Source organism: Pleurodeles waltl, chromosome 7 (assembly GCF_031143425.1).
Source record: "Pleurodeles waltl isolate 20211129_DDA chromosome 7, aPleWal1.hap1.20221129, whole genome shotgun sequence".
NCBI classification, from domain to species: Eukaryota; Metazoa; Chordata; class Amphibia; order Caudata; family Salamandridae; genus Pleurodeles; species Pleurodeles waltl.
Window position 1 is genome coordinate 137,951,775 of NC_090446.1, and position 26,186 is coordinate 137,977,960.

The 26,186-nt window shown below is 46.0% G+C and overlaps 1 protein-coding gene across 3 annotated transcripts in view; it reads left to right on the forward strand.

Moving 5' to 3' along the window:
• MAPRE1 (microtubule associated protein RP/EB family member 1) overlaps positions 1-26,186 on the forward strand; it is an 84,149-nt gene that overhangs the window by 31,447 nt on the left and 26,516 nt on the right. For all 3 annotated transcript variants that reach the window (XM_069243405.1, XM_069243407.1, XM_069243406.1), the window contains one exon: positions 25,732-25,884. In XM_069243405.1, coding sequence (XP_069099506.1) covers positions 25,732-25,884 — 153 coding nt within the window. The remainder of the gene's footprint in view (positions 1-25,731; positions 25,885-26,186) is intronic.

The window sequence follows — 26,186 nt, forward strand, 5'->3', positions numbered from 1 at the left end:
CCTGAGCTGCTGGGGTGGTGACTTTGGGGTTGCTCTGAACCCCCAACGGTGGGCTACCTTGGACCAAGAACTAAGCCCCGTAAGTGTCTTACTTACCTGGTTAACCTAACAAATACTTACCTCCCCTAGGAACTGTGAAAATTGCACTGTGTCCACTTTTAAAACAGCTGTTTGTCAATAACTTGAAAAGTATACATGCAATTTTTATGATTTGAAGTTCCTAAAGTACTTACCTGCAATACCTTTCGAATGAGATATTACATGTAGAATTTGAACCTGTGGTTCTTAAAATAAACTAAGAAAAGATATTTTTCTATGTAAAAACCTATTGGCTGGATTTGTCTCTGAGTGTGTGTACCTCATTTATTGTCTATGTGTATGTACAACAAATGCTTAACACTACTCCTTGGATAAGCCTACTGCTCGACCACACTACCACAAAATAGAGCATTAGTATTATCTATTTTTACCACTATTTTACCTCTAAGGGGAACCCTTGGACTCTGTGCATGCTATTCCTTACTTTGAAATAGCACATACAGAGCCAACTTCCTACAGTTATTGCGTAGAATTTCTCAAATTCCCTCCAAACGTCCCACCGAAAACACTATGTCAAAACATATGGATCTTCTAGGACTAGAGGTCCAGGCATTGCTACAGAAAGGAGCAGTAGAATTAGTACCAATCCAACAAAGGAACAGGAGTTTACTCTCTGTACTTTATCATACCCAAAAAGGACAAAACACTAAGACTTATATTAGATCTAAAAACATTAAATACCTACATCAAATCAGACCACTTTCACATGGTGACATTACAAGACGTAATCCCGCTGCTCAAACAAGACTACATGACAACACTAGACCTCAAGGATGCATATTTCCATATACCAATACATCCTTCACACAGAAAGTACCTAAGATTTGTATTCCAAAGGGTATACTACCAATTCAAAGTGTTGCCATTCGGAATAACTACTGCGCCAAGAGTCTTTACAAAATGCCTGGCAGTCGTAGCTGCACATATCAGAAGGCAGCAAATACATGTGTTCCCGTACCTAGACGATTGGTTAATCAAAACCAACACACTAAAACGGTGTTCACAACACACAAAGTACGTCAAATTTAAACCAAGGGCAGCCTTTTTTCAAGACCCAGTGCCTCAATTCGTCATAACTACAGATGCCTCCATGATAGGGTGGGGTGCACACCTCAATCAACACAGCATTCAGGGACAATGGAACACTCAGCAAAAACAGTTTCACATAAATCACCTAGAACTATTGGCAGTATTTCTAGCGTTAAAAGCTTTTCAACCAATAATAAGCCACAAACACATTCTTGTCAAAACAGACAACATGACAACGATGTATTACCTAAACAAACAGGGAGGGACACACTCAACACAGTTGTCTCTCCTGACACAGAAAATATGGCATTGGGCGATACAAAACCACATTCGCCTATTAGCACAGTTTATTCCAGGAATTCAGAATCAATTAGCAGACAATCTCTCTCGGGATCACCAACAAATCCACGAATGGGAGATTCACCCCCAAGTACTACAGACGTACTTCCAAAATTGGGGTACACCACAAATAGACCTATTTGCAACAAAAGAAAACGCAAAATGCCAAGGCTTTGCATCCAGGTACCCACAAGATCAGTCTCTGGGCAATGCATTATGGATGAGTTGGTCAGGGATATTTGCATACGCTTTTCCCCCTCTCCCACTCCTTCCATATCTAGTAAACAAGTTGAGTCAAAACAAACTCAAACTCTTACTCCTAGCACCAACTTGGGCAAGACAACCATGGTACACAACACTACTAGACCTCTCAGTAGTACCTCATGTCAAACTACCAAACAGACCAGATCTGTTAACTCAACACAAACAACAGAATCATCTAGCAATTTGGCTCCTTAGGTCTTAGAGTTTGGACACTTAGACCTTACACAAGAATGTATGGAAGTCATAAAACAAGCTAGGAAACCAACCACTAGACATTGCTATGCAAATAAGTGGAAAAGGTTTGTTTATTATTGCCATAATAATCAAATTCAACCTTTACATGCATCTGCTAAAGACATCGTAAGTTACTTGCTACATTTGCAAAAGTCAAAACTAGCTTTTTCATCCATTAAGATACATCTTACCGCAATTTCAGCTTAACTGCAAATTACCCACTTAACTTCATTGTTTAGGATACCAGTCATTAAAGCCTTTATGGAAGGCCTAAAAAGAATTATACCACCAAGAACACCACCAGTTCCTTCATGGAACCTCAACATTGTCTTAACACGACTCATGGGGCCACCTTTTGAGCCCATGCGCTCATGTGAAATGCAATATTTAACATGGAAAGTTGCATTTCTAATTGCCATCACATCTCTAAGAAGAGTAAGTGAAATCCAAGCATTTACCATACAAGAACCATTTATTCAAATACACAAGCATAAAGTAGTTTTTCGAAAACAAATCCAAAATTCTTACCAAAAGTCATATCACTGTTCCACTTGAATCAAACAGTAGAACTACCAGTGTTCTTCCCACAACCAGATTCTGTAGCTGAGAGAGCACTACATACGTTAGACATCAAAAGAGCGTTAATGTCCTACATTGACAGAACCAAACAAATTCGGAAAACAAAACAATTATTAGTTGCTTTCCAAAAACCTCATTCAGGAAATCCAATTTCCAAACAAGGCATTGCTAGATGGATAGTTAAATGCATTCAAACCTGTTATCTCAAAGCAAAGAGACAACTGCCTATTACACCAAAGGCACACTCAACTAGAAAGAAGGGTGCTACCATGGCCTTTCTAGGAAACATTCCAATGACTGAGATATGTAAGGCAGCCACATGGTCTACGCCTCATACGTTTACCAAACACTATTGCGTGGATGTGTTAACAGCACAACAAGCCACAGTAGGCCAGGCAGTACTACGAACTTTGTTTCAAACAACTTCAACTCCTACAGGCTGAGCCACCGCTTTTGGGGAGATAACTGCTTACTAGTCTATGCAAAGCATGTGTATCTGCAGCTACACATGCCATCAAACGGAAAATGTCACTTACTCAGTGTACATCTGTTCGTGGCATGAGACGCTGCAGATTCACATGCACCCACCCTCCTTCCCGGGAGCCTGCAGCCGTTTCGAAGTTGATCTTGAACATTTGTAAATATATCACCTTAAACTACATTATGTACATACATATTTACTCCATTGCATGGGCACTATTACTGTAATACACAACTCCTACCTCACCCTCTGCCGGGAAAACAATCTAAGATGAAGTCGACGCCCATGCGCAATGGAGCCGAAATGGGAGGAGTTCCTCGATCTCGTGACTCAGACTTCTTCGAAGAAAACAACTTGTAACACTACGAGCCCAACACTAGATTGCGGGATGTGCAAAGCATGTGAATCTACAGCGTCTCCTGCCACGAACAGATGTACACTGGGTAAGTGATATTTTCTGTTCGATGGCATGTGTAGCTGCAGATACACCTGCTTTGCATAGACTAGTAAGCAGTTATATAGATATAATGTTTTTTTTTTTTTTTTACAACCTCTTTTATTTTCCAAACATGAGTTAACATTACCATTTGCACAATGTTAAATACTCCCCAACTGTCCCCTTCCTCCCTCCTTACACCCAGCAACTGTTATTTTTTTTTATTTATTTCCTGATATATATTTGAATACTGTACAGTGAGTCAGTGTCACTTCGGGTCATTAACTTCTTGTCATGTATTTTAAGAGGCTTCATCAGAGCTTAGATACGTTTTGTGAGTGTTCTGATTCTGGTTCTTCGGGGTATTTAAGTTCATCTATTATTGTGTCCCATTGGCTTACAGTATCTCTGGACCTCCTTCCTTGAGCTGCCTCTCTATGTAATATAAGTCCTTGTGTTTCCACCCACTTTAACACTGCACTTAACCATCCTTGTATTTGAGGGCCTGTTGATGCTTTCCAGTGACTCGTTATTTCTCTTTTAGCTAGCAGTAATGCTAAATCGATAAATTAGTAGTTTTTTTTTGTTTTGTTTTTTGTTAGCTGGGCAGGGAAAGTCCCCCAACAGTGCTGACATCGGGGAAGGTTGCAGTCTGCGTTCCGTTATTGTTTCCAAGGTTTTAAATACTTCTATCCAGTATGGGACTACCTGCTGGCAGTTCCAAAGCATGTGCTCCAGGCCTGCATCTAGTTCCTTGCATCTGGGGCAGTTATTTCCGCTGGAGGTGAAAATTTTTTGCAAGTCTACGGGGGTGAGAGGCTCTATGGTAAATGTAAATATTAGTTTAAATTGAGCATTTCTTGATACTGGGTATATATGTGCTGTAATTCTATCCCATTGTTGTGGTTCTATTGTGGTCTCTAGTTCAGTTTGCATTTTAGTCTAAGGCTGTCTAGTTGGGTAAGTGTCTTTTTGTAGTGTTTTTTTTTTTGTATAGTATAGATACCAAGCCTCTATCTCCTCCTCTGGTACAAATAACTCTGCAGCCCTCATGTATGGGTGGTTCTTGTGTTCCCAGGTTCTTTGGATGGTTCTAGTTATTGCATAATATATTAATGTTCCTGGTGGATTATCGAACTGCGCGCGTAATTCGGGGAAGGTCCGGAGTTGCCCATTATGATATAAGTCTCCCAGTGTGGTGATATTGTGTCTGACTGGTTTATTTAAACCGGCTAAAGCTTGAGTTCCTATCAGACTTACTAGGCTCGTTATTGGAATGTCAGGTGCATATGGAGTGTGAGCGTCTGACTGCTCTCTACCAGGAGAATTGAACTGCTTGCCAATCTGGGGACAGTGATATATTTTTTTCCCTTCCGGGGATATTAGCACTTACAACAGTGTATGGGATAAAGATCTAGTATTATTCTGTGACTCCAAAATTGTTGCATCCTCGTTTAGGAATCTTGCCAGCCATTGTAGTTGACCTGCCCAGTAGTAGGTTTCCATATCGGGGGCTGCAAGCCCTCCCTCTAAGGTAGGTCTCTTGAGCGTATTCAGAGCTAGCCTATGTCTGCCCGGTCCCCATATAAAGTTAGACATGATAGTTTAAGTCATCAAAATACTGCTTTGGGTATGATTAGGGGAATGGTGGAGAAGAAATATAGAAATCTTGGAAGTACTATCTTCCTGTAACTGCCAGGGCTAGTGTCTTCCAGAACTGTATATCAGTTTTTTAAGTTTCCTGATTGCTGTGTATAGGTTTCCGTCTAATAGGTCTGAGGGTTTGTGATATATATTGACGCTGAGATATCGGAATGTCGTGGGAGTCCAGGGGAGGGCCCTGGTATCAGTCATCGTTTGGACTCCTTCCGCTAACGGGAAGATTGATTGATTTTTCCAGTTTATCTTAAGACCTGAAGCCTCGCCGAAGCCCTCTAACATGGCCATTGCCCCAAGGAGTTCTTTGTCTTTGTCTCCAAAGAAAAGTAGCATATCGTCTGCATATAATGCAATATGGGGTCTCTGTGCTCCCACTAGAAGTCCCCCAAAGTGTGACCCTGATCTGGCCAGTGGTTCCATTGCTATGGCGAAGAGTAATGGGGACAGTGGGCAGCCTTGTCTGGTTCCTCTGCCAATTATATAGGAGTCTGAGATTATTTTGCCCGTGCGTACCCGTGCTTTAAGGTTTTGTGTAAAGCAGTTGAGGTGGAGGATAAATGACCGGGTTATCTTACGGAAGGATAGTTAGCGCAGAAATTTGTTTAATTGCCCGAGATCTAGAATCTATCTCCATTCTCCTGACTGAAGAACCACGAGTAAAAACCTGAGTGGGAACTTTGTGTATTATTTTTCTTTTTCTTTCTCTCTCTATCCCACCCTTGGAGAGCATCCGAGATGCTTCCTGTTTTAGTAAGTGAAGATGAGGTGAGTACGCTTTTGTGCACAAACCTCTGGAACTATCCTAAGAAAAACTCCACTTCTGACCAGAAGGCGCTAGTTCTAGCACCCATTTGTCCTATGTTATCAGTCTCTATTGATGTGGGCAATTTTAAATGTTTGCGCCTATTAGGTTGGTCTGTGGAAAGGAAAGAATTGCAGCCAGTACCCAATGGAAATCTTTGTTTGCGGTTGGTGTCCTGACCTTTCCGGGGGAATGGGGCAGTTTCCTTCTGCCATCTTGTTTGTTATGGGCTGCTGCAGGTGGTTGACGTACGCCTGGTGAGAAGTAGGCCTATAGTGTGATTGTGGCTGGCTCTACCTGTAAGTACCTCTAAATAAAGAGAAGCGCCTGCAAAAGGGCTGTCTTTTATACTGTAGTGTCCCAGTAAAGCAGGCAGTATCCGCGTCTGTCTTAATTGCTAGCAAAGCATCATCCGTATGCTTACGAAACAGGGTTTTGCCATCGTAGGCCATATCAAATGTCTTGCAGTGAACCTCTGGTCTAAATGCGAAATCCGTCAACCAACCCTGGCAGTGCAAGATTGCTGGTCCTGCTTTTTGCTAACTTTGTAGAGGTAATGTCTAATGCAATGATTTCTGAGAAAATGTTTCCCCTCCTGCAATATTTTCTCCGCCTTGGGTCGTTAATCTTCGGGTATGAGGTCTATGAAACTACTCATATCGGCACATCTGGCTGTCATAGCGTTCTAAAGTTGCTAAGGTATTTGCTGCCTGGACAGTGATTGCTGACATCCAGGAGAACCTCTTCCCTGTATTGTCCAGTCGCCTGCCGCCTTTGTCTGTCAGAGGTGAAACAAGAATGGATGGATTTTTATAGTGCTGCTGGGCAGCTTGAGAGATGAGTGTGGCTTTGGATGTCCTGTTAAGCAGGTTGTAGAATCGTCAGTAGTAACAGGTATTGACTGTATGAGTTGAACTGGTACCCTGTGGTGTGCAATGTTGTTTTTCTGTATTCTTAGTGAGCTGACTTAGGCTAGCAATCTCATTTAAAAAAAAAAAAAAAAAATCTGTATAAAATTGAGACACTGAATATGCAGCTCACACTTTCCGAGGGTGAGATTGTGGTCCATATTGGAACCTGAAGGAGCCATAGGAGTGCAGAGACAGGTATATTATGCCCCAGTGTCCCTTAGTTGTCTTCCTTTCTTCATATAGTGATCCCTTGTATGTTGGCGTGGGATGATACACAAGCTCTAGTAGAGTGACTTATGGGATTATATGGACAGCACATAACTGCTCTGGGTCTGGACCTGCTGACGATGAGCGCCACCCCTCCCCACCTTCTTTCTCATTTGGTGTAATAAATTACATGTGCTGGAGTAGTGCTGTGTGCTTTTAATGTGCTGGATTTGTTTTTCTACTTTTGTTCATGCAGTTTTTGAATTTTGGGAAGAGTTCAGTGAAAAGTTGGGGCTGCGGAGGTGGGAAGGGTCGTGTGGGAGGGACCTCTCGGGATGTCTATTGTGGCGTGATGGAAGACTTTGAAAGCATAGTTGGATTTTGATCAGGCTTGGAATAAGCGGACAAGTAGTCAAACAGGGTCTAAGACTGATTGTTTCAGTACATAAGGAGCACTAAATCACACACCATTTAAAAAAAAAAAAAAAAAAAAAAAAAAAAAAACACCCACATCCCTCAAGGGATGATTGTCAATCTACCAACCATAAGTCAGTAACCTTGACATCTTTCATTTAACTTTATATATATATTTTTTTTTTTCCTTCACTTCAAAGGTGCTTCCTCTGTCACTGATTTAGAGAATGATCTCCAATGTTTGTTCCATTTTTCTTTGGCCAGTGACATTTTGTACACTATTAGAAAATATGACATGCTGAAAGTTTTTTTTATACCTTTCTGGTGTCAAATTGTTTTCCCTTAGATTGATGTTCACTATTGGAAAATACCCACATTTTGCCTGCTGTCAGTGTGTTTTGACTGTGTTCACTGGGGTCCAGCTCGCTAGGACCCCAGTGACTGCTCTCTTCCTCTAAATTTGGTTGCTTAGGACTTTGTACATCCCGCAATTTACGTACGTGTGGCTATCGGAGATCAGAGGGAGCTCCCAACATGGGAGGGAACCCACAGATGATCAGGCAGCACCCATGGGAGACCCAGGACACGGGGAACAAAGAAGGTGCAAATTGTAGTTGCTGCAGCACTACAAAAGAAGGTCCCACACTGCCGGAGAAAAACTCAGTGAGTTGAGCATCTCCGGTTGGAGTGCTGGAGATCTGGGCCACGCTGTGCACGAAGGATTCTTGCAAATAGTGCTCAGAGGCCTCAGGAGCTAGAGATGACGTGGTGCACAGGGGTACTGTCTCAAACCGTGAAGGCAAGCTCTTACCTCTGCCAAATTTGGACAGCTGTACCTTAGAACAGTCTGGGTTGAAGGGGTCCACCACCTGTGTTCTAGGGAGCTCGCTCGTTGCCAGGAGAGGAGTCCCAGAGAACTGGTTGTCTTAGATGGTGCCTGCTGGAGCAGGGAAATGACTCCGTCACTCCACTGGACATTTCGGCTACCTAACCAAGTATGCACCTATCAAGAGGGGTCTCTATCACCTGCTGGCACTGGCCACTCCGCTCTCCAGAGTGTCCCCACACCTTGGAAAACAAGATGGCTAACACCAGGGACACACTGGAGATGTCCTGGGCACCACCCCTGGGGTGGTGATGGACTGGGGAGTAGTCACTCACCTGAACAGGTGTAGACTGGCTTATGCATGGAGGGCACCATCTGTACCCTTCACAGCATTTCCAGAGGCTGCGTGGATCCTGCATTACAGGTGGTGGTCTGGGGTGGTCCCCCTGGTCCTCTCTACCAGTTGTCCAACTTGGGAGACAGTAAGCCCTTGCCTCTCCTTGCAAGACAGTATCCGTGTGCACTGCGACTCTTACAGCTACAAGGCTTGTTTGTTCCTCCTTCCAGGGATCATCAGGCTCTGTGGAATCCTGGCTCTCAGCACTACTTCCTGCAAAGCAGTTTCCCGCCTGCTGCTCCAGTGATGCGGGACTCCTCTTCAGGTGTGCTGGGTGAGCCTCATTGCAACTCCTGCTGCCTGTTGGTCACCTGTCGAGGCAGCCTCCTCTTCTTGTGACTCTCCTATTTGCTGCGAGTCGCCAAGGACTCCCTCCTTGGGTCGAGTCTCCTGGACCTTGCTGGTCATCATCAACTTTGCAAAACCTTCTCCGTCTCTTGCATTTGCCAAGTCTTGATTGTTTTCCAGCACCACTGACCGATTGCATCATGACTGCTGATGTGGGACATCACTTTCATCCCTTATGGAACACCTCTTCTGCTCCTGTGTTGCATCGCTGACTTTCTTCATCTACTGTCAACCTGGTCCTGCATCCGTAGAAGAGTGGGTTGTGGCTCCTGTGACAGCCGGACACTCTATCACGAACTGGACTGGACCCTCTTTCTTTGCAGGTCCTCTTCTGTCAGGATCCACCTTTTGGTTTCTTCCAGACTTATCTGGGTCTTGCACAGTCCTTTTCCAAAGAACTCCTGTTGGTTTTGGGGAAAACCAGGTACTTAACTCTCCTTACCTAGTCGCCAAGGGGCACCCTTGTACTTATCTATTGGGGTTCCTAGTTCCTCCAGCTCCCCTCTACTGATTCCACTTCTTTGGGGCGGGGACTGCCTTTCACATTCCACTTTTTTTTTTTTTTGGGTGTATGGTTTGGCCCTCTCCTAGGGTCCTCACTGTTTGCCATTACTTTTACGAATGCCTATTGCTTTCTGTGCTATTTCCTCATTGCTAATGTTATATAAAAGTGTATTTGCTTACCTCCCTGTTTTGGTATTGCCTATACAGTATTTGTGTTAACATAATAAAGTACCTTTATTTTTTTTTGCAACACTGTGGTTCTTTCATGTGTGTAAGTGCTGTGTGACTATAGTGGTATTGCATAAGCTGTGCTTGTCTTGTAGATAAGTCTTGGCTGCTCATCTACAGCTTCCTCTAGAGCACTGGTTTCCTAGACACTGCCTACACAGGGGTGTGCAATTTAATAAAATATCTACTTGTCCATGGGACCAGTTGCTTCATAAATCTACTTGTCCTGTAAAAAGAAAGACAAAAATCTACTTGGCCCTTTGGTGCAATGTAGTGCGGCAACAAAATTTATAGCAGCAATCTCATGTAAGAGCTCTGATATCCTCTGTGATTATGCCAGCGGTAATACTACAGTAGGGCTTGAATACTAGCAATTTCAATCCCTACTTAAGCAATTTCCTTATTTTGCCACCTTTCCGCTAATCTACATAATGGGACTGGAAATAGCAGTAAGTGGTATTTCCAAGGCTGGAATTCCTTTGAGTTTATGCAAACCTACTAATGTTAATGTTTCAAGGATTTTCACTAGCTCTTCTCTAATCTTTTTCCATACTCTGAGAGGTTGGATATTTACTCTTCACTAAGGCAGAAGAGGACATTCTTCCAGGGTTGGGACAAAAGTGGTTGGAGGGAAGGTGAACTTGTAAACATTCAATACATTTTCACGTGAGCAAATCTAGACATGCATAGTTGCTCCTGCTAAAATAAAGTTCACAAATATGTTCCATGAGTACGATTTCCTGGTCTATCTCTGTAAATTCTTGTGAATTAGTGAAAGCTGCTAATTCAAAGACCAAGCATGCATGCACTATTGTGACTTTCTTTAAGAATTGGGGCCCCTAATTAGGTCTGGTGTTAACCAAGACACTTTCCATTTCTTAAAATTCTATTTCTCTCTTGGCTCTTCCACAAGGGACATACTGGCACACAAATTATTTTTGTTCAGTGCCAGGAACTACTGTGGAAAAGTATGCTTCTGATGGATACAACTACCTGTGGATTCCTCACCTGATGAATACTCCCATGGCGCCAGCATTCGACGGAAATCTTCTTACTAGTCTCTGCACGTCGACGTCACTCTAGCCCACGCGACGCCGTCTGACGTCATACAGGCAATAAGAGGTCCTCGCCGACGTGCCGATGACAGTTCCCTTTTTTCCGTGCATTCGAAACGGTTATCTTCGAGGGAGCTACTGTTACCTTCGTGGTTACAGTGTATTGTCTGCTGCGTAGTCTTCTCTGCGGTAATAATGTATCAGAGGAAGTCGGGTTTCAAGCCCTGTCGAGAGTGTGGGGGCAAGATTTCAGTTACAGATCCTCACTCCGACTGTCTATGGTGTTTGAGCTCCCACCACGACGTCTCGACTTGCGATTCATGTCAACACATGAATCCGAAGGCCCTCCAAGAGCGTGAGGCCAAGTTATTCATGGCAAAGTCAAAGAAGAAGGAGAAACATCATAAGAAGTCTTCTTCGCCAAGGTCTCACCGGCGTCATCGAGACTCTCGGCGCCGTAGAGACTCACGACGTCATTCCAGCAAGGAGTCTCGTTCGAGGTCACCTTCGGCTCGGCGTCGGAGGACTTGGGAGGTCAGCCCCACGGTCACGCCGCATCCATCGACGCCGTTGCCCTCTCCGGCGTCACCGACTTCGCCTGGTCAGGCGTCAGTGATTGAGGTGGTGCAGCCTCTTGTGTTTTCTCCGGCGTCGCAGACGTCGAGGTCGGGGTCGCCCTCGATCCAGGCACCCCAGTATCTGGCTTTTCCCACTCCTGGAGCCGATAGTACCGCGTTTCTTAATGCGATGTATACCATCTTTCAGCAGATGGCTCCAGGAGCTGCTCCGGCTGGTCCTTCGGGGCCCTTGGCCTTTTCGTTGGGTGATCCTGCGCCTCTTCGGCCGGCACCCTTTATGCCCTTTCTCCCTTTTGGGAATGTGGGCTCGGCGCCGGTGGCCGCTCCGGTGGCTTCGGATGTTTCGGCCCCGGAGGTTGCCCTTCCGTCGAAGTCAGGATTTTGCCCTGTGACTCCGGTTGGTCCATCGGCTCCAAGACCTCGTCCTCCGGCTCCTACCTCGGCGCCGAAGCTGCCTGTGGCGCCGGACGCGGCGTCAGATGCTTCTGGAGATCGGCGCCGTTCTTCGACGTCGGCGGAGGCCATGTCGACTCCGCGTATCGAGGAGAGACTTCATTCGAGGAGGCGTGCTCTCCGTCTTTTAGAAGAGCAGGAGTACCAGCGAGTCTTAGAGGAGGGAGAGATTGAGGACTCTGGAGACGGACTACATGGTCTGGATACAGCCAGTGGGCTGGACACTTCCCCTGAGTGGGACCTTTCATCTCCAGGGGAATATACGGAGGAGGCTGCTTCCTTTCATGCTGTGGTGAGGAAGGCAGCGAGCTTTTTGGACCTGCCTTTGCCGGTGGCAGAGGCGAAGCAGAATTTGCTGACAGAGGTATTGCATCCGGCCTCTGCTGCAGCTGAGCCTCTCTTGCCATTTAATGAGGCTTTGCTGGATCCGGTGTTGGAGGTGTGGAAGAAGCCGGTGTCTTCCTCGGCCGTTCATAGGGCTGTGGCCAGGAGGTATCGAGCTGCACCATCTGACCCTGGCTTTCTCTCTAGACACCCTACGCCGGAGAGCTTGGTGGTGCAAGCCTCCTGTTCCTCAGTCAGCGCCTGGTTCCTTCCCGACGGTGCCTGGAGACAGAGACTCCAAGAAACTGGATGCGCAGTCCAAGAAAATATTTTCGTCATGCAGTTTGGCGTTGAAGGCCACCAACGCAATGTGCATTCTGGGGAGGTACATCCATGCTCTGATGGATGATATTTCGTCTTCATTTACGGAGCTCCCCCAGGGTCTCTTGGATGTGGTCTCGGACGCCCAGGCTGCCGCGACCCAGATTATCCAGTCTGGGCTGGACACGACCGACTCGGTGGCAAGAAGACAGGCCTGGCTCCGAAACTCAGGGTTTTCTGCGGATGTGCAGTCGACCCTGCTGGACCTCCCGTTTGATGGGGACAGACTGTTTGGAGCCAAGGCAGATTCGGCCTTGGAACGATTTAAGGAGAGCAGAGCCACAGCCAAATCGTTAGGACTGCAAGCTCCTTCTTCCTCTGCCTCTTCTAGATTTTTCAGGAGGTTTCGGGGATTTGGGCGTGGCTCTTCTTCCTCTTCCTTTCGGGGGAGGTTCCAGCAACCCGCCTCTTCCCTCCCCTATAGGTCATTTAGAGGGAGGGGGAGGGGTGGGGCCCGTACCAGAGGAGCCTCTCAACAGCACTCTGCCTCTTCCTCGTCCTCTGGAGGGGTGCAGCAGGGGAAGCAGCCTTAGGCTTCCACCGTTTCCCTTTCACTCCTCTCCTGTAGGGGGAAGATTACAGCATTTTCTCCACAAGTGGAAGTCTATCACCACGGACACTTGGGTTCTCGGCATTGTGGGGAAAGGCTACGCCCTTCCCTTTCGGGAGTTCCCGCCCCTCATCCCGCCCCGCCCATCTTATTGTTCAGAAGAACACCTCCTGTTGCTAGAACAGGAGGTTCAAGTCCTCCTTTCAAAGGGCGCGGTAGAGTTGGTCCCAGAGCAGGAAAAGGGTCGAGGTTGTTACTCAAGATACTTCCTGATTCCCAAAAAGGATGGTCAGTTGAGACCAATCCTGGATCTGAGGATCTTGAATTGGTTCCTCAAACAGGAAAAGTTCAAGATGCTGACCCTAGCACAGGTGCTTTTGGCGTTGAACAAGGAAGATTGGATGGTGTCTGTCGACTTGCAGGATGCTTACTTTCATATCCCGATACTCCAGTCGCACAGGAAGTATCTCCGGTTTGTGGTAGGGTCGCAGCACTATCAGTTTGCGGTCCTCCCGTTTGGTCTTACTTCAGCACCTCGAGTCTTCACAAAGGTGATGTCAGTGGTTGCGGCGGAGCTCAGAAGGAAGGGGATAGCAGTATTCCCTTACTTGGACGACTGGTTGATCAAAGCCAAGTCCCCGGAGCTTGTGTCGCATCATCTGCAGTCAACAACCCAGTTGTTCGACCTGGGCTTTTCGGTGAACGTGCCCAAATCTCACCTGGAGCCCTCTCAGCGCCTCCTGTTCATAGGGGCAGTACTGGATACAACATTGAGTCGAGCCTTTCCTCCGCCTCAGCGGATTCAAGATATTCAGGAATTGGTTCCAATGTTTCGAAATGGAGCGGTAGTTCCAGTCCTCAAGGTCCTTCGTCTGCTCGGTCTGTTCGCCTCCTGCATTCTGTTGGTCACGCATGCTCGCTGGCACATGAGGGCTCTTCAGTGGTGCCTCCGAAGGCAGTGGTCTCAACACAAGGGAGATTTAGAAGGTACTGTCAAGATCTCCAGAGATGCTGCTGTGGAATTGAAGTGGTGGATTGCGGGCAACAATCTTTCACAGGGAAAGCCGTTCGCGCAGTCGCCACCAGTGGCCACGGTCATAACGGATGCTTCCACCCTAGGATGGGGAGCTCATCTGGGGGATCTGGAGATCAAAGGGCTTTGGTCTCCAGAGGAACAGGTGTTTCATATCAATCTGTTGGAGTTACGGGCTGTAAGTCTGGCTCTCAAGGCCTTCCTCCCATCCCTTCGTGGTCAGTCGGTACAGGTCCTGACGGACAATACTACCACGATGTGGTACATAAACAAACAGGGAGGAGTAGGGTCGTACCTTCTCTGCAGAGAAGCTCTTCGGCTATGGTCCTGGGCAAAGGACCATCAGATTTGCTTGGTGGCAAATCATCTGGCCGGGGTCTTAAATGTACGTGCGGACAGTCTCAGTCGCCAATTCTCGGCAGACCACGAGTGGCGTCTCCATCCAGATCAAGTCTGTTTAATCTTCCAGATGTGGGGGTTTCCTCGGATAGATCTGTTTGCCACTCGGGAGAACGCGCATTGCCCGTTATTCTGCAGCCTCCAGTATCCGATGCAGGGAGCGTTGGGGGACGCGTTTCAGATAACCTTGTGCGACCAGTTGCTTTACGCGTTTCCCCCCATACCCTTGATTCCTCGAGTGTTGAGGAAAATTCGCCAAGACCGGGCCCAAGTCATCTTAATAGCTCCGGATTGGCCAAGGAGGGTATGGTACTCCTACCTTCTCCAACTCTCACTGTGCCCTCCGCTCCGTCTCCCTCTCTGGGCAGACCTCCTCTCGCAGTCGCAGGGGCAGGTTTTACACCCCAACCTCCAGAGTCTGCACCTACATGCTTGGAGATTGAACGGGGCAACCTGAGTTCCTTCTCTCTCCCGCCTGATGTAGTGGATGTTATCTTAGCGGCCAGGCGACACTCCACTAAATCTATCTACGCTAATAGGTGGTCTAAATTTGTTATGTGGTGTGGAGAGACAGATTGATCCCTTACATGCTCATCTGTCACATGTTTTGTCTTTTGCACTGTCTCTAGCGCAGAAAGGTTGTGCAGTGGCTACCATTAAGGGTTATTTGTCGGCCTTGTCAGCCTTCATTTGTCTTCCAGACCAACCATCGTTATTTAAATCCCCTATTGTTCTCAGATTCTTGAAAGGTCTTCTGAATCAATATCCTCCAAAACCATTCGTTATGCCTCAATGGGATTTGTCCTTGGTCCTGACTTTCCTTATGGGGTCCCCTTTTGAGCCTATGCATTCTTGCCCCTTAAGGTATTTGGTTATTAAAACAGTATTCCTTGTAGCTATAACATCTGCAAGGAGAGTGAGTGAGTTGCAGGCCTTATCGGTTAAACCCCCTTATATAACGTTTTATGGGGATAAGGTGGTGTTGAGGACCAAGGCTGCTTTCCTTCCGAAGGTTGTTTCACCCTTCCATTTGGCTCAGACAATCACTTTGTCCACGTTTTATCCTCCGCCTCATCCTTCAAAGGAGGAAGAAAGACTACATCGCCTGGACCCAAAAAGGGCGTTGAGCTTCTATATCGACAGAATGAAGGATATCAGGCTGGAGGATCAGCTGTTTGTCGGATACGTGGGCAAGAGGAGAGGAAAGGCAGTCCACAAGAGAACACTCTCCAGGTTGGTTGTTCTTTGCATTAAAATCTGTTACTCTTTGGCAAAGAAGGATCCGCCTGAGGGCATTAGAGCTCACTCCACCAGAGCTAAGTCGGCCTCTTCGGCCTTGGCCAGGGGTGTTCCTGTGGTCGACATCTGCAAGGCCGCAACTTGGTCGTCCCTGCACACTTTTGTGAAACATTACTGTTTGGACTCTGAGGTCAGAAGGGACGGTCATTTTGCACGGTCAGTGCTGCAGGATTTCTTGGTTTGACCATTTAGGCACCCACCGCCGAGCGTGGTACTGCTTTGGGACTCTATTCATCAGGTGAGGAATCCACAGGTAGTTGTATCCATCAGAAGAACGAGTTACTTACCTTCGGTAACGACTTTTCTGGTGGATACATTAGCTACCTGTGGATTCCTCACGGTCCCACCCGCCTCCCCGTTGCCTTTTTGGTCTCTCCAAGCAATCCTTGAGTGTGCTCCTTTTGGTCTTCAAAGTTGCAATACATTTTGCATATATGATATTTGTATGTTCGATGGCATCTGTCGCTGTAGATACGCATGTTCTGCAATAGCTCGCCATCTGGTGTTGGGCCGGAGTGTTACAAGTTGTTTTTCTTCGAAGAAGTCTTTCGAGTCACGGGACCGAGTGACTCCTCCTTTTGTCTCCATTGCGCATGGGCGTCGACTCCATCTTCGATTGTTTTTTTTCCGCCATCGGGTTCGGACGTGTTCCTGTCGCTCCGAGTTTCGGAACGGAAAATTAGCTAATTTCGGAAGATTTTCGTCGGTATTGTTGCGTTCGGGATCGGCGTACTTAGATTCCACACCGCATCGAAGATCGAAGAGCTCCGGTGCCCTTCGGGGTAGTTTTTCGATCCTCCGTCGGGGCCTGGTCGGCCCGACCGCGTGCTGAAGAACGCCGATGGAACGGACCCCGTTTCGTTTCTGCCCCAAATGCCACAATAAATACCCCTACACAGACCAACACTTGGTCTGCAACCTGTGCCTGTCACCTGAGCACAGCGAAGACACCTGCGAGGCCTGTCGTGCGTTCCGGTCCCGAAAAACACTCCGAGACCGTCGAGCCAGAAGACTTCAAATGGCGTCCGCACCGACAGCCCAACGGGAGTTCGAGGAACAGGAAGAAGAAGGTACCTTCTCGATCCAAGACTCAGACTCCGAAGGATTCGACGATACACAAACCGTGAGTAAGACGTCGAGAAACACACAGAGAAACATTTACAAGGCCCAGGGGACGCCACTGCCACCAGGCCATGGCTCGACCCATAGATTCGGTGACCGACCGTCGGCACCGAAAAAGGCCAAAACAGTGCCGAGATCGTCCGACTCCGGTCGAGACACCGGCACGCAGCCTTCTCGGGACCGAGAAAGTGCTGGAGACAAGCCTCAACACCGAGATACCGGTGTGGACACGGCTCGACGCCGAGACAGCGGCACCGAAACAGATCGACGCCGAGAGGTTTCGGCCCCGAAAAGGGGAAAAGTCACCTCGGAGCCGAAAAAACACGCAGACAAAGTTTCAACGCCGAAACAAACTGCAAGCGACCCAGCTTCAGGCTCTTATACAGAAGAGCACTCGCTAACCTCCCAAATGCAAAAGCATAGGTTTGAGGAAGAGCTACAAGCAACTGATGTGGACCATACGCAAAAGCGTATCTTCATTCAGCAGGGGACAGGAAAAATAAGCACCCTTCCCCCCATTAGGAGAAAGAGAAGGTTGGAGTTCCAGACGGAACAAGCACCACAACCAAAAGTGGTTAAAAGAATTACACCACCACCCTCTCCTCCGCCCGTGATTAACGTTTCACCAGCACAAACTCCATCTCACTCCCCAGCTCACACCACCATGAGCCAGGGTGACCAAGATCAGGACGCATGGGACCTATACGACGCCCCAGTGTCAGATAACAGCCCGGAGGCCTACCCTACAAAGCCATCTCCACCAGAAGACAGCACCGCGTACTCTCAGGTGGTGGCTAGAGCAGCACAATTTCATAACGTAAGCCTCCACTCAGAACAGGTCGAGGATGATTTCTTGTTCAACACACTCTCCTCCACCCACAGCTCCTACCAAAGCCTGCCTATGCTCCCTGGTATGCTCCGGCACGCAAAAGACATATTTAAGGAGCCGGTCAAAAGTAGGGCAATCACACCACGGGTGGAAAAGAAGTATAAGCCGCCTCCTACGGACCCGGTTTTCATCACTACACAGCTGCCACCAGACTCTGTTGTTGTAGGAGCAGCTAGGAAAAGGGCCAACTCTCACACATCTGGAGATGCACCACCCCCAGATAAAGAAAGCCGCAAGTTCGATGCAGCTGGTAAGAGTCGCAGCACAAGCTGCAAACCAGTGGCGCATCGCGAACTCCCAGGCACTACTTGCGCGCTATGACAGAGCCCACTGGGACGAGATGCAACATCTCATTGAACATCTGCCCAAGGACTTCCAAAATAGGGCGATACAAGTGGTTGAGGAGGGACAGACCATCTCCAACAACCAGATACGTTCCTCCATGGACGCTGCAGATACAGCTGCACGGACAATTAATACATCTGTAACTATCAGACGGCATGCATGGCTCCGAACGTCTGGATTTAAACCAGAGATTCAACAAGCAGTTCTCAATATGCCTTTTAATGAAAAAGAACTGTTCGGTCCAGAAGTGGACACAGCGATTGAGAAACTCAAAAAAGATACGGACACTGCCAAAGCCATGGGCGCACTCTACTCCCCGCAGAGCAGAGGGAATTACAGCACATTCCGTAAAACGCCCTTTCGAGGGGGGTTTCGGGGTCAAAGCACACAAGCCAGCACCTCACAAGCAACACCGTCCACTTACCAGGGACAGTATAGAGGAGGTTTTCGGGGACAATATAGAGGAGGGCAATTCCCTAGAAATAGAGGGAGATTTCAAAGCCCCAAAACCCCTACTACTAAACAATGACTCACATGTCACTCACCCCCTCCACACAACACCAGTGGGGGGAAGAATAGGTCATTATTACAAAGCATGGGAGGAAATCACTACAGACACTTGGGTTCTAGCAATTATCCAACATGGTTATTGCATAGAATTTCTACAATTCCCTCCAAACATACCACCAAAAGCACAAAATTTAACAACACACCATTCCAATCTCCTGGAGATAGAAGTGCAGGCACTATTGCAAAAGAATGCAATCGAATTAGTGCCAAACACACAAATAAACACAGGAGTTTACTCACTGTACTTTCTGATACCAAAGAAGGACAAAACGCTGAGACCAATCCTAGACCTCAGAGTAGTGAACACTTTCATCAAATCAGACCACTTCCACATGGTCACACTACAAGAAGTATTGCCATTGCTAAAACTACACGACTACATGGCAACTTTAGACCTCAAGGATGCTTATTTCCATATACCAATACACCCATCTCACAGGAAATACCTAAGGTTCGTATTCAAAGGAATACATTACCAATTCAAGGTACTGCCTTTCGGATTAACAACCGCACCAAGAGTCTTTACCAAATGTCTAGCGGTAGTCGCTGCACACATAAGAAGGCAGCAAATACATGTGTTCCCATATTTGGACGACTGGCTAATCAAGGCCCATTCGTTCATACAGTGCTCAAATCACACAAATCAGATCATACAAACCCTCTTCAAACTCGGGTTCACCGTCAATTTCACAAAATCCAAAATTCTGCCACGCAAGGTACAACAATACCTGGGAGCCATAATAGACACATCAAAGGGAGTAGCCACTCCAAGTCCACAAAGAATTCAAAATTTCAACACCATCATACAACGCATGTATCCAACACAAAAGATACAGGCAAAGATGGTATTACAACTCCTAGGCATGATGTCATCATGCATAGCCATTGTCCCAAACGCAAGACTGCACATGAGGCCCTTACAACAATGCCTAGCATCACAGTGGTCTCAAGCACAGGGTCACCTTCTAGATCTGGTGTTAATAGACCGCCAAACTTACCTCTCGCTTCTATGGTGGAACAACATAAATTTAAACAAGGGGCGGCCTTTCCAAGACCCAGTGCCACAATACGTAATAACAGATGCTTCCATGACAGGGTGGGGAGCACACCTCAATCAACACAGCATACAAGGACAATGGAACGTACATCAAACAAAACTGCATATCAATCACCTAGAACTGCTAGCAGTTTTTCAAGCACTAAAAGCTTTCCAACCAATAATAGTTCACAAATACATTCTCGTCAAAACAGACAACATGACAACAATGTATTATCTAAACAAGCAGGGAGGGACGCACTCCACGCAGTTAAGCCTGCTAGCACAAAAAATTTGGCATTGGGCAATTCACAACCAAATTCGCCTAATTGCACAGTTTATACCAGGGATACAAAATCAACTCGCAGACAATCTCTCTCGAGATCACCAACAGGTCCACGAATGGGAAATTCACCCCCAAATTCTGAACACTTATTTCAAACTCTGGGGAACACCTCAGATAGACTTGTTTGCGACAAGGGAGAACGCAAAATGCCAAAACTTCGCATCCAGGTACCCACTCAAACAATCCCAAGGCAATGCCCTATGGATGAACTGGTCAGGGATATTTGCTTACGCTTTTCCTCCTCTCCCTCTCCTTCCTTACCTGGTAAACAAACTCAGTCAAAGCAAACTCAAACTCATATTGATAGCACCAACTTGGGCAAGGCAACCCTGGTACACAACGCTGCTAGACCTATCAGTGGTACCCTGCATCAAATTGCCCAACAGGCCAGATCTGTTGACACAGCACAACCAAAAGATCAGACACCCAGATCCAGCATCGCTGAATCTAGCAATCTGGCTCCTGAAATCCTAGAATTCGGGCACTTACAACTTACCCAAGAATGTATGGAAGTCATAAAACAAGCAAGAAGGCCATCCACCAGGCACTGCTATGCAAGTAAATGGAAGAGGTTTGTTTGCTACTGCCATATTAATCAAATACAACCATTACACACAACTCCAGAACATGTAGTGGGTTACTTGCTTCACTTACAAAAATCTAACCTGGCTTTCTCTTCCATTAAAATACACCTTGCAGCAATATCTGCATACCTGCAAACTACCTATTCAACTTCCCTATATAAAATACCAGTCATTAAAGCATTCATGGAGGGCCTTAGGAGAATTATACCACCAAGAACACCACCTGTTCCTTCATGGAACCTAAATGTTGTCCTAACTAGACTTATGGGTCCACCTTTTGAACCCATGCACTCCTGCACATACAGTTCCTAACCTGGAAGGTGGCATTTCTCATCGCCATTACTTCCCTGAGAAGAGTAAGCGAGATTCAGGCGTTTACTATACAGGAACCTTTTATACAACTACACAAAAATAAAGTCGTCCTAAGGACCAATCCTAAATTTTTGCCAAAGGTTATTTCACCGTTCCATCTAAATCAAACAGTGGAACTTCCAGTGTTCTTTCCACAGCCAGATACCGTAGCTGAAAGGGCACTACATACATTAGATGTCAAAAGAGCATTAATGTATTACATTGACAGAACAAAAAACATCAGAAAGACTAAACAACTCTTTATTGCATTTCAAAAACCTCACGCAGGAAACCCAATTTCAAAACAAGGTATAGCCAGATGGATAGTTAAATGCATCCAAATCTGCTACCTTAAAGCTAAACGACAGCTGCCCATTACACCAAGGGCACACTGAACCAGAAAGAAAGGTGCTACCATGGCCTTTCTAGGAAACATCCCAATGCAAGAAATATGTAAGGCAGCCACATGGTCTACGCCTCACACATTCACCAAGCACTACTGTGTAGACGTGTTATCCGCACAACAAGCCACAGTAGGTCAAGCCGTATTAAGGACATTATTTCAGACTACTTCCACTCCTACAGGCTGATCCACCGCTTTTGGGGAAATAACTGCTTACTAGTCTATGCAGAACATGCGTATCTACAGCGACAGATGCCATCGAACTGAAAATGTCACTTACCCAGTGTACATCTGTTCGTGGCATCAGTCGCAGTAGATTCGCATGTGCCCACCCGCCTCCCCGGGAGCCTGTAGCAGTTTGGAAGTTACCTTCAATTATTTCTATATGTATCATCTCAACCTTAAATAGGTGCATACTTAGTCACTCCATTGCATGGGCACTATTACTACAATTCAACTCCTACCTCACCCTCTGCGGGGAAAAACAATCGAAGATGGAGTCGACGCCCATGCGCAATGGAGACAAAAGGAGGAGTCACTCGGTCCCGTGACTCGAAAGACTTCTTCGAAGAAAAACAACTTGTAACACTCCGGCCCAACACCAGATGGCGAGCTATTGCAGAACATGCGAATCTACTGCGACTGATGCCACGAACAGATGTACACTGGGTAAGTGACATTTTCAATATGTGTATATTTATATATAAATCTATATATATTGTGTATATACATGATTCGTATGTATAAATATATTTATTTGTTTAAAAAAAAAAGTTATATTAAATCTACAGCTATTTTATTGCAATGTTGTGTGATTTACAATATTAAGAGATGTTGCTTTGCCCTTTCATTACATTGGGTTATTATTATTCTCATGCACGTAAAAAATGTTGGTACTGTCGTCGGCGAGGACCTCTTATTGCCTGTATGACGTCAGACGGCGTCGCGTGGGCTAGAGTGACGTCCTCGTCGACGTGCAGAGACTAGTAAGAAGATTTCCGTCGAATGCTGGCGCCATGGGAGTATTCATCAGGTGAGGAATCCACAGGTAGCTAATGTATCCACCAGAAAAGTCGTTACCGAAGGTAAGTAACTCGTTCTTTTAGAGACCAAAACACTTTTAACCTTTTGCCAGTGTGTATTACAATGCTGAGGGCTTGGCAGCTCCCATTACAAAGTGTTACAAAAGTCATGTCAAAATGAGACGCGCATTAACAAAACCAAAAGACCGACAACCAGTGTTAGACAGGCTGGCTGGCTTTGCCAGTGATTGTTTATTTTCATGTTCCCTATAATCTTGTTGAAAATGGTTACACTGAGTTTCCATTATGAATATTTTTTGGGAAATGCATCAACCCCTTTTACTGAATGATGCTTCCAAGAAATAGTACCTAACATGTTGCAGTAATTTAGCAAAACTTTTTTTTTTCATACTTGCATTTTTTTTTCTTCTGAACACGTTAATGAAAAGCCAAGAATCGCCAATCTTTCTTACAAGCTTCTGCAAACATTTGCATATAATCAGGTAGCATTCTGGCGGAAATGTACGTAGTCTTATAGTAAACTTTTCAAATGTATACGCTTATTTTTACTGGAACCACTGCAGGTAGTGTGACATTACGTTTATTTATTGCGCTCACCCTAATAATAAAAGCTTTGCATCAATGAACCATTAATACAAGTTTGAACAGCATTAACATATGGACACAAATATTACCTCCACAGCAGACAGCTCCCTTCCCTGTAAACTGGAAGCCAAAGGGTTTGTGCTACAGTGGGTTGGGCTTACTTGTCTCAAAGACAAAAGAACATGAAAACCTGTTGTCCTGGGCGTCAGGCTATAGGAATTTCACCCCCCTGCTACACTTCGCTGATAGGGGATACCTGGATCGGGTATACGGTGTTAACACCTTATGTGCTCACCACACACCAGGCCAGCTTCCAACATTCCCTATAATACAAGCAGTGTACAAATTTGTTTCAAAACTTCCTTGCATAAAAGGTGTGTGAGGGTAGTAAAAACAAGCATTGGCAAATCCAATAGGTCTCACCTACACAAGCTATATTGCCTTTTGGCAATGTTTTTGCCATGTTGTAAACCAGTGTGGTTGCTGTTAAGCATGGCTGCTGGCATGGAGTGTCTTAAAATAATGTGTTGAGTGGATTTGTTTGTGTACAGTGCTGTCGAGTAGGGGTAGTAGTGTTGTGGAGTTTAGTGGTAGTGTGAGTCTGCAATGTCAAGGTGACTTATTGTTTGAGTGGAATGGGGTGGGATAAGGAGTGGCGGGGGCCGGGCTGCACTGTTGGCAGGGGCCGGGCTGGTAAAAGGTGTTTCTTCAAAGAGTGATAATTGGTGAAACGCTGGATTACAGAAAGAAAAATGCAGCGAAGAATGCAGAGGTTTAGACAGCTACTGTAAAAATCTGGATTATTTGGGATAGGTGACCACCCCAAGGAATAATCACAACCTTTATCAAGGTGAACCCTCAGTCGCTAAATTAATCCGAACTCAGTCCTGTTTGTTGTGGCATAGAGCAGAAATGCTCAACTTCAGCAACGTGTAAAGTATGTATGCAGGACTAGAATGCTAATCGTTAAAATGCAAAACAATAATCTCAACGCAAATTAGAAAAATGACATTTAATGGGCAATCACTCACCATAATGACAACTCACAATTTAGGGTGGGGAGGTGTTTTGGGGAAATTAGAGGTGTTGCTATTCCTATGTAAATTTGTAAGCTGGTGGTGATAGTCAATGGTCCCTGTAGAACGAGACCTAGTAGCAACTTGCCACCAACTGTGATGGAGCACAGGTTGGCTACACCAACCAGGTTCTTCTTACAGCCAAATATGTGGGGGCCAGCAAAAGGCAAAAAAATCTGGGTGGTCCTGCAGAAAAGGGAAAACTGCCTACAACCTCCATTTCTTTGCTCAAACATTCTGTAGATGAGGAATCTGAACAGCGACTGGAATCTGGTTTTAACTACCTTTTTTAAGAACAAACAAGGACACAGCCATTTTCTCTTATAGACTGAAAAATTGGGGTTAATACCACTGCTTTCTGTGCTTTAAAAGCACACAAATCAACAATTACACTTATGAACTTGTGAGAATACTGTACATTTTAATCTGCAGATGCAGAGCAAGCAAAATAGTTCCACTGAAGCATAATAAACAGCACAGCTTCATCTAGATGACTTCTGCATAAAATATTAAATTGTACCTGCACTGTCAGCTTTGCTATAGCACTTTCCCTCCAAAATGGTGGATGGACCTTTACTTTTGTGCTTAGTCAATGGCAGACTATTGGATTGGTTTTCCATAAAGAACAAAACTTTGTATTAGCAAGTTCAAAAACTGTCCGAACGTCCACACCTTCAAAAACCTCTACAGGAGGAATTGGTATGCCCATATTGTGTGACTACGTGGACTTCTATTCAAATGTAAACTAGATGGGAGTTAACTGCACTTTATTTCTTTTTGGGGACGAGCCCGCGAGAGCTAGCTCATGCATCTCACTTGACACTTTTTAACTAAAAAGGGCTTGGAGCCTCCACGTTCACAATTTGTTGACCTGACCTCTTAACAGCCCGTAATTCTTCACTCAATCCAATCAACCAGACCCCTCAGTCCATTCCACCCCATCGCTCCATTCCACCCCACCCCCTTACATCCACCCCACTCCAAACCAGTTCCCCAACTCACCCCATCACTCCAGCCCACTGCACCCCACCCCCTCACTACAACCCACCCCTCACTCACATCCACCCATTCAAATCCACTCCCACCCCCGCTCGCGTCCAGAGTCCGCTCCCACCCCCGCTCGCGTCCAGAGTCCGCTCCCACCCCCGCTCGCGTCCAGAGTCCGCTCCCACCCCCGCTCGCGTCCAGAGTCCGCTCCCACCCCCGCTCGCGTCCAGAGTCCGCTCCCACCCCCGCTCGCGTCCATCCACCCCAAACTCATGATCTCAAAATAATTGTCCCTCAATAAATATGTAGTCTCAAAGCTCATAATGAAATCGTGTGCATTATGATCCTATGTGATCTCTCTGGTGTCACTTACAAACCTCTTGTGGCAATGGTTTTATTCCTTACACAGTGTTACAAATCAAATAAATAGGGAGTTCATGTTCTATATTGTTTTTGCACAAGGTGGAAGTCTGTATTTGGCACATAGAGCAGATTATTTTGGAGCAACCTATTTGAAACAAACCTTGTAATTTGATGCCCATAATAGTACTGACTTTCTTTTCAGATTAATGTACTCAAAGTAACGGTGGAAGACCTGGAGAAGGAGAGAGACTTTTATTTTGGGAAGCTGAGAAACATTGAGTTGATCTGCCAGGAGAATGAAGGAGAAACTGACCCGGTACTACAGAAGATTATAGAAATTCTCTATGCCACAGATGTAAGTGAGGTTTTTTTATTTATGCACTTCTAAACGTTTTCCGAATACCAGTGACCTTGCTTTCTAATTATCATGAAAGGAGATTAAACTAACTTCATCACAGTGGCAAATTACACCACCACGTTCAGTGTGAAATTAGGATACAGCAGTATTTGTTGGTGAATGATGAGCACCATTGAAAGATAACACCAAAGTGTCATTGAACAAACTAATATTCGCACAAAGCTAGTGACTTTACAGAGCGAGTTCTCTAAGAAGACTGCGTGGCAGGAGACTAAATCCAAGGAAAGTGGCTTGCCATT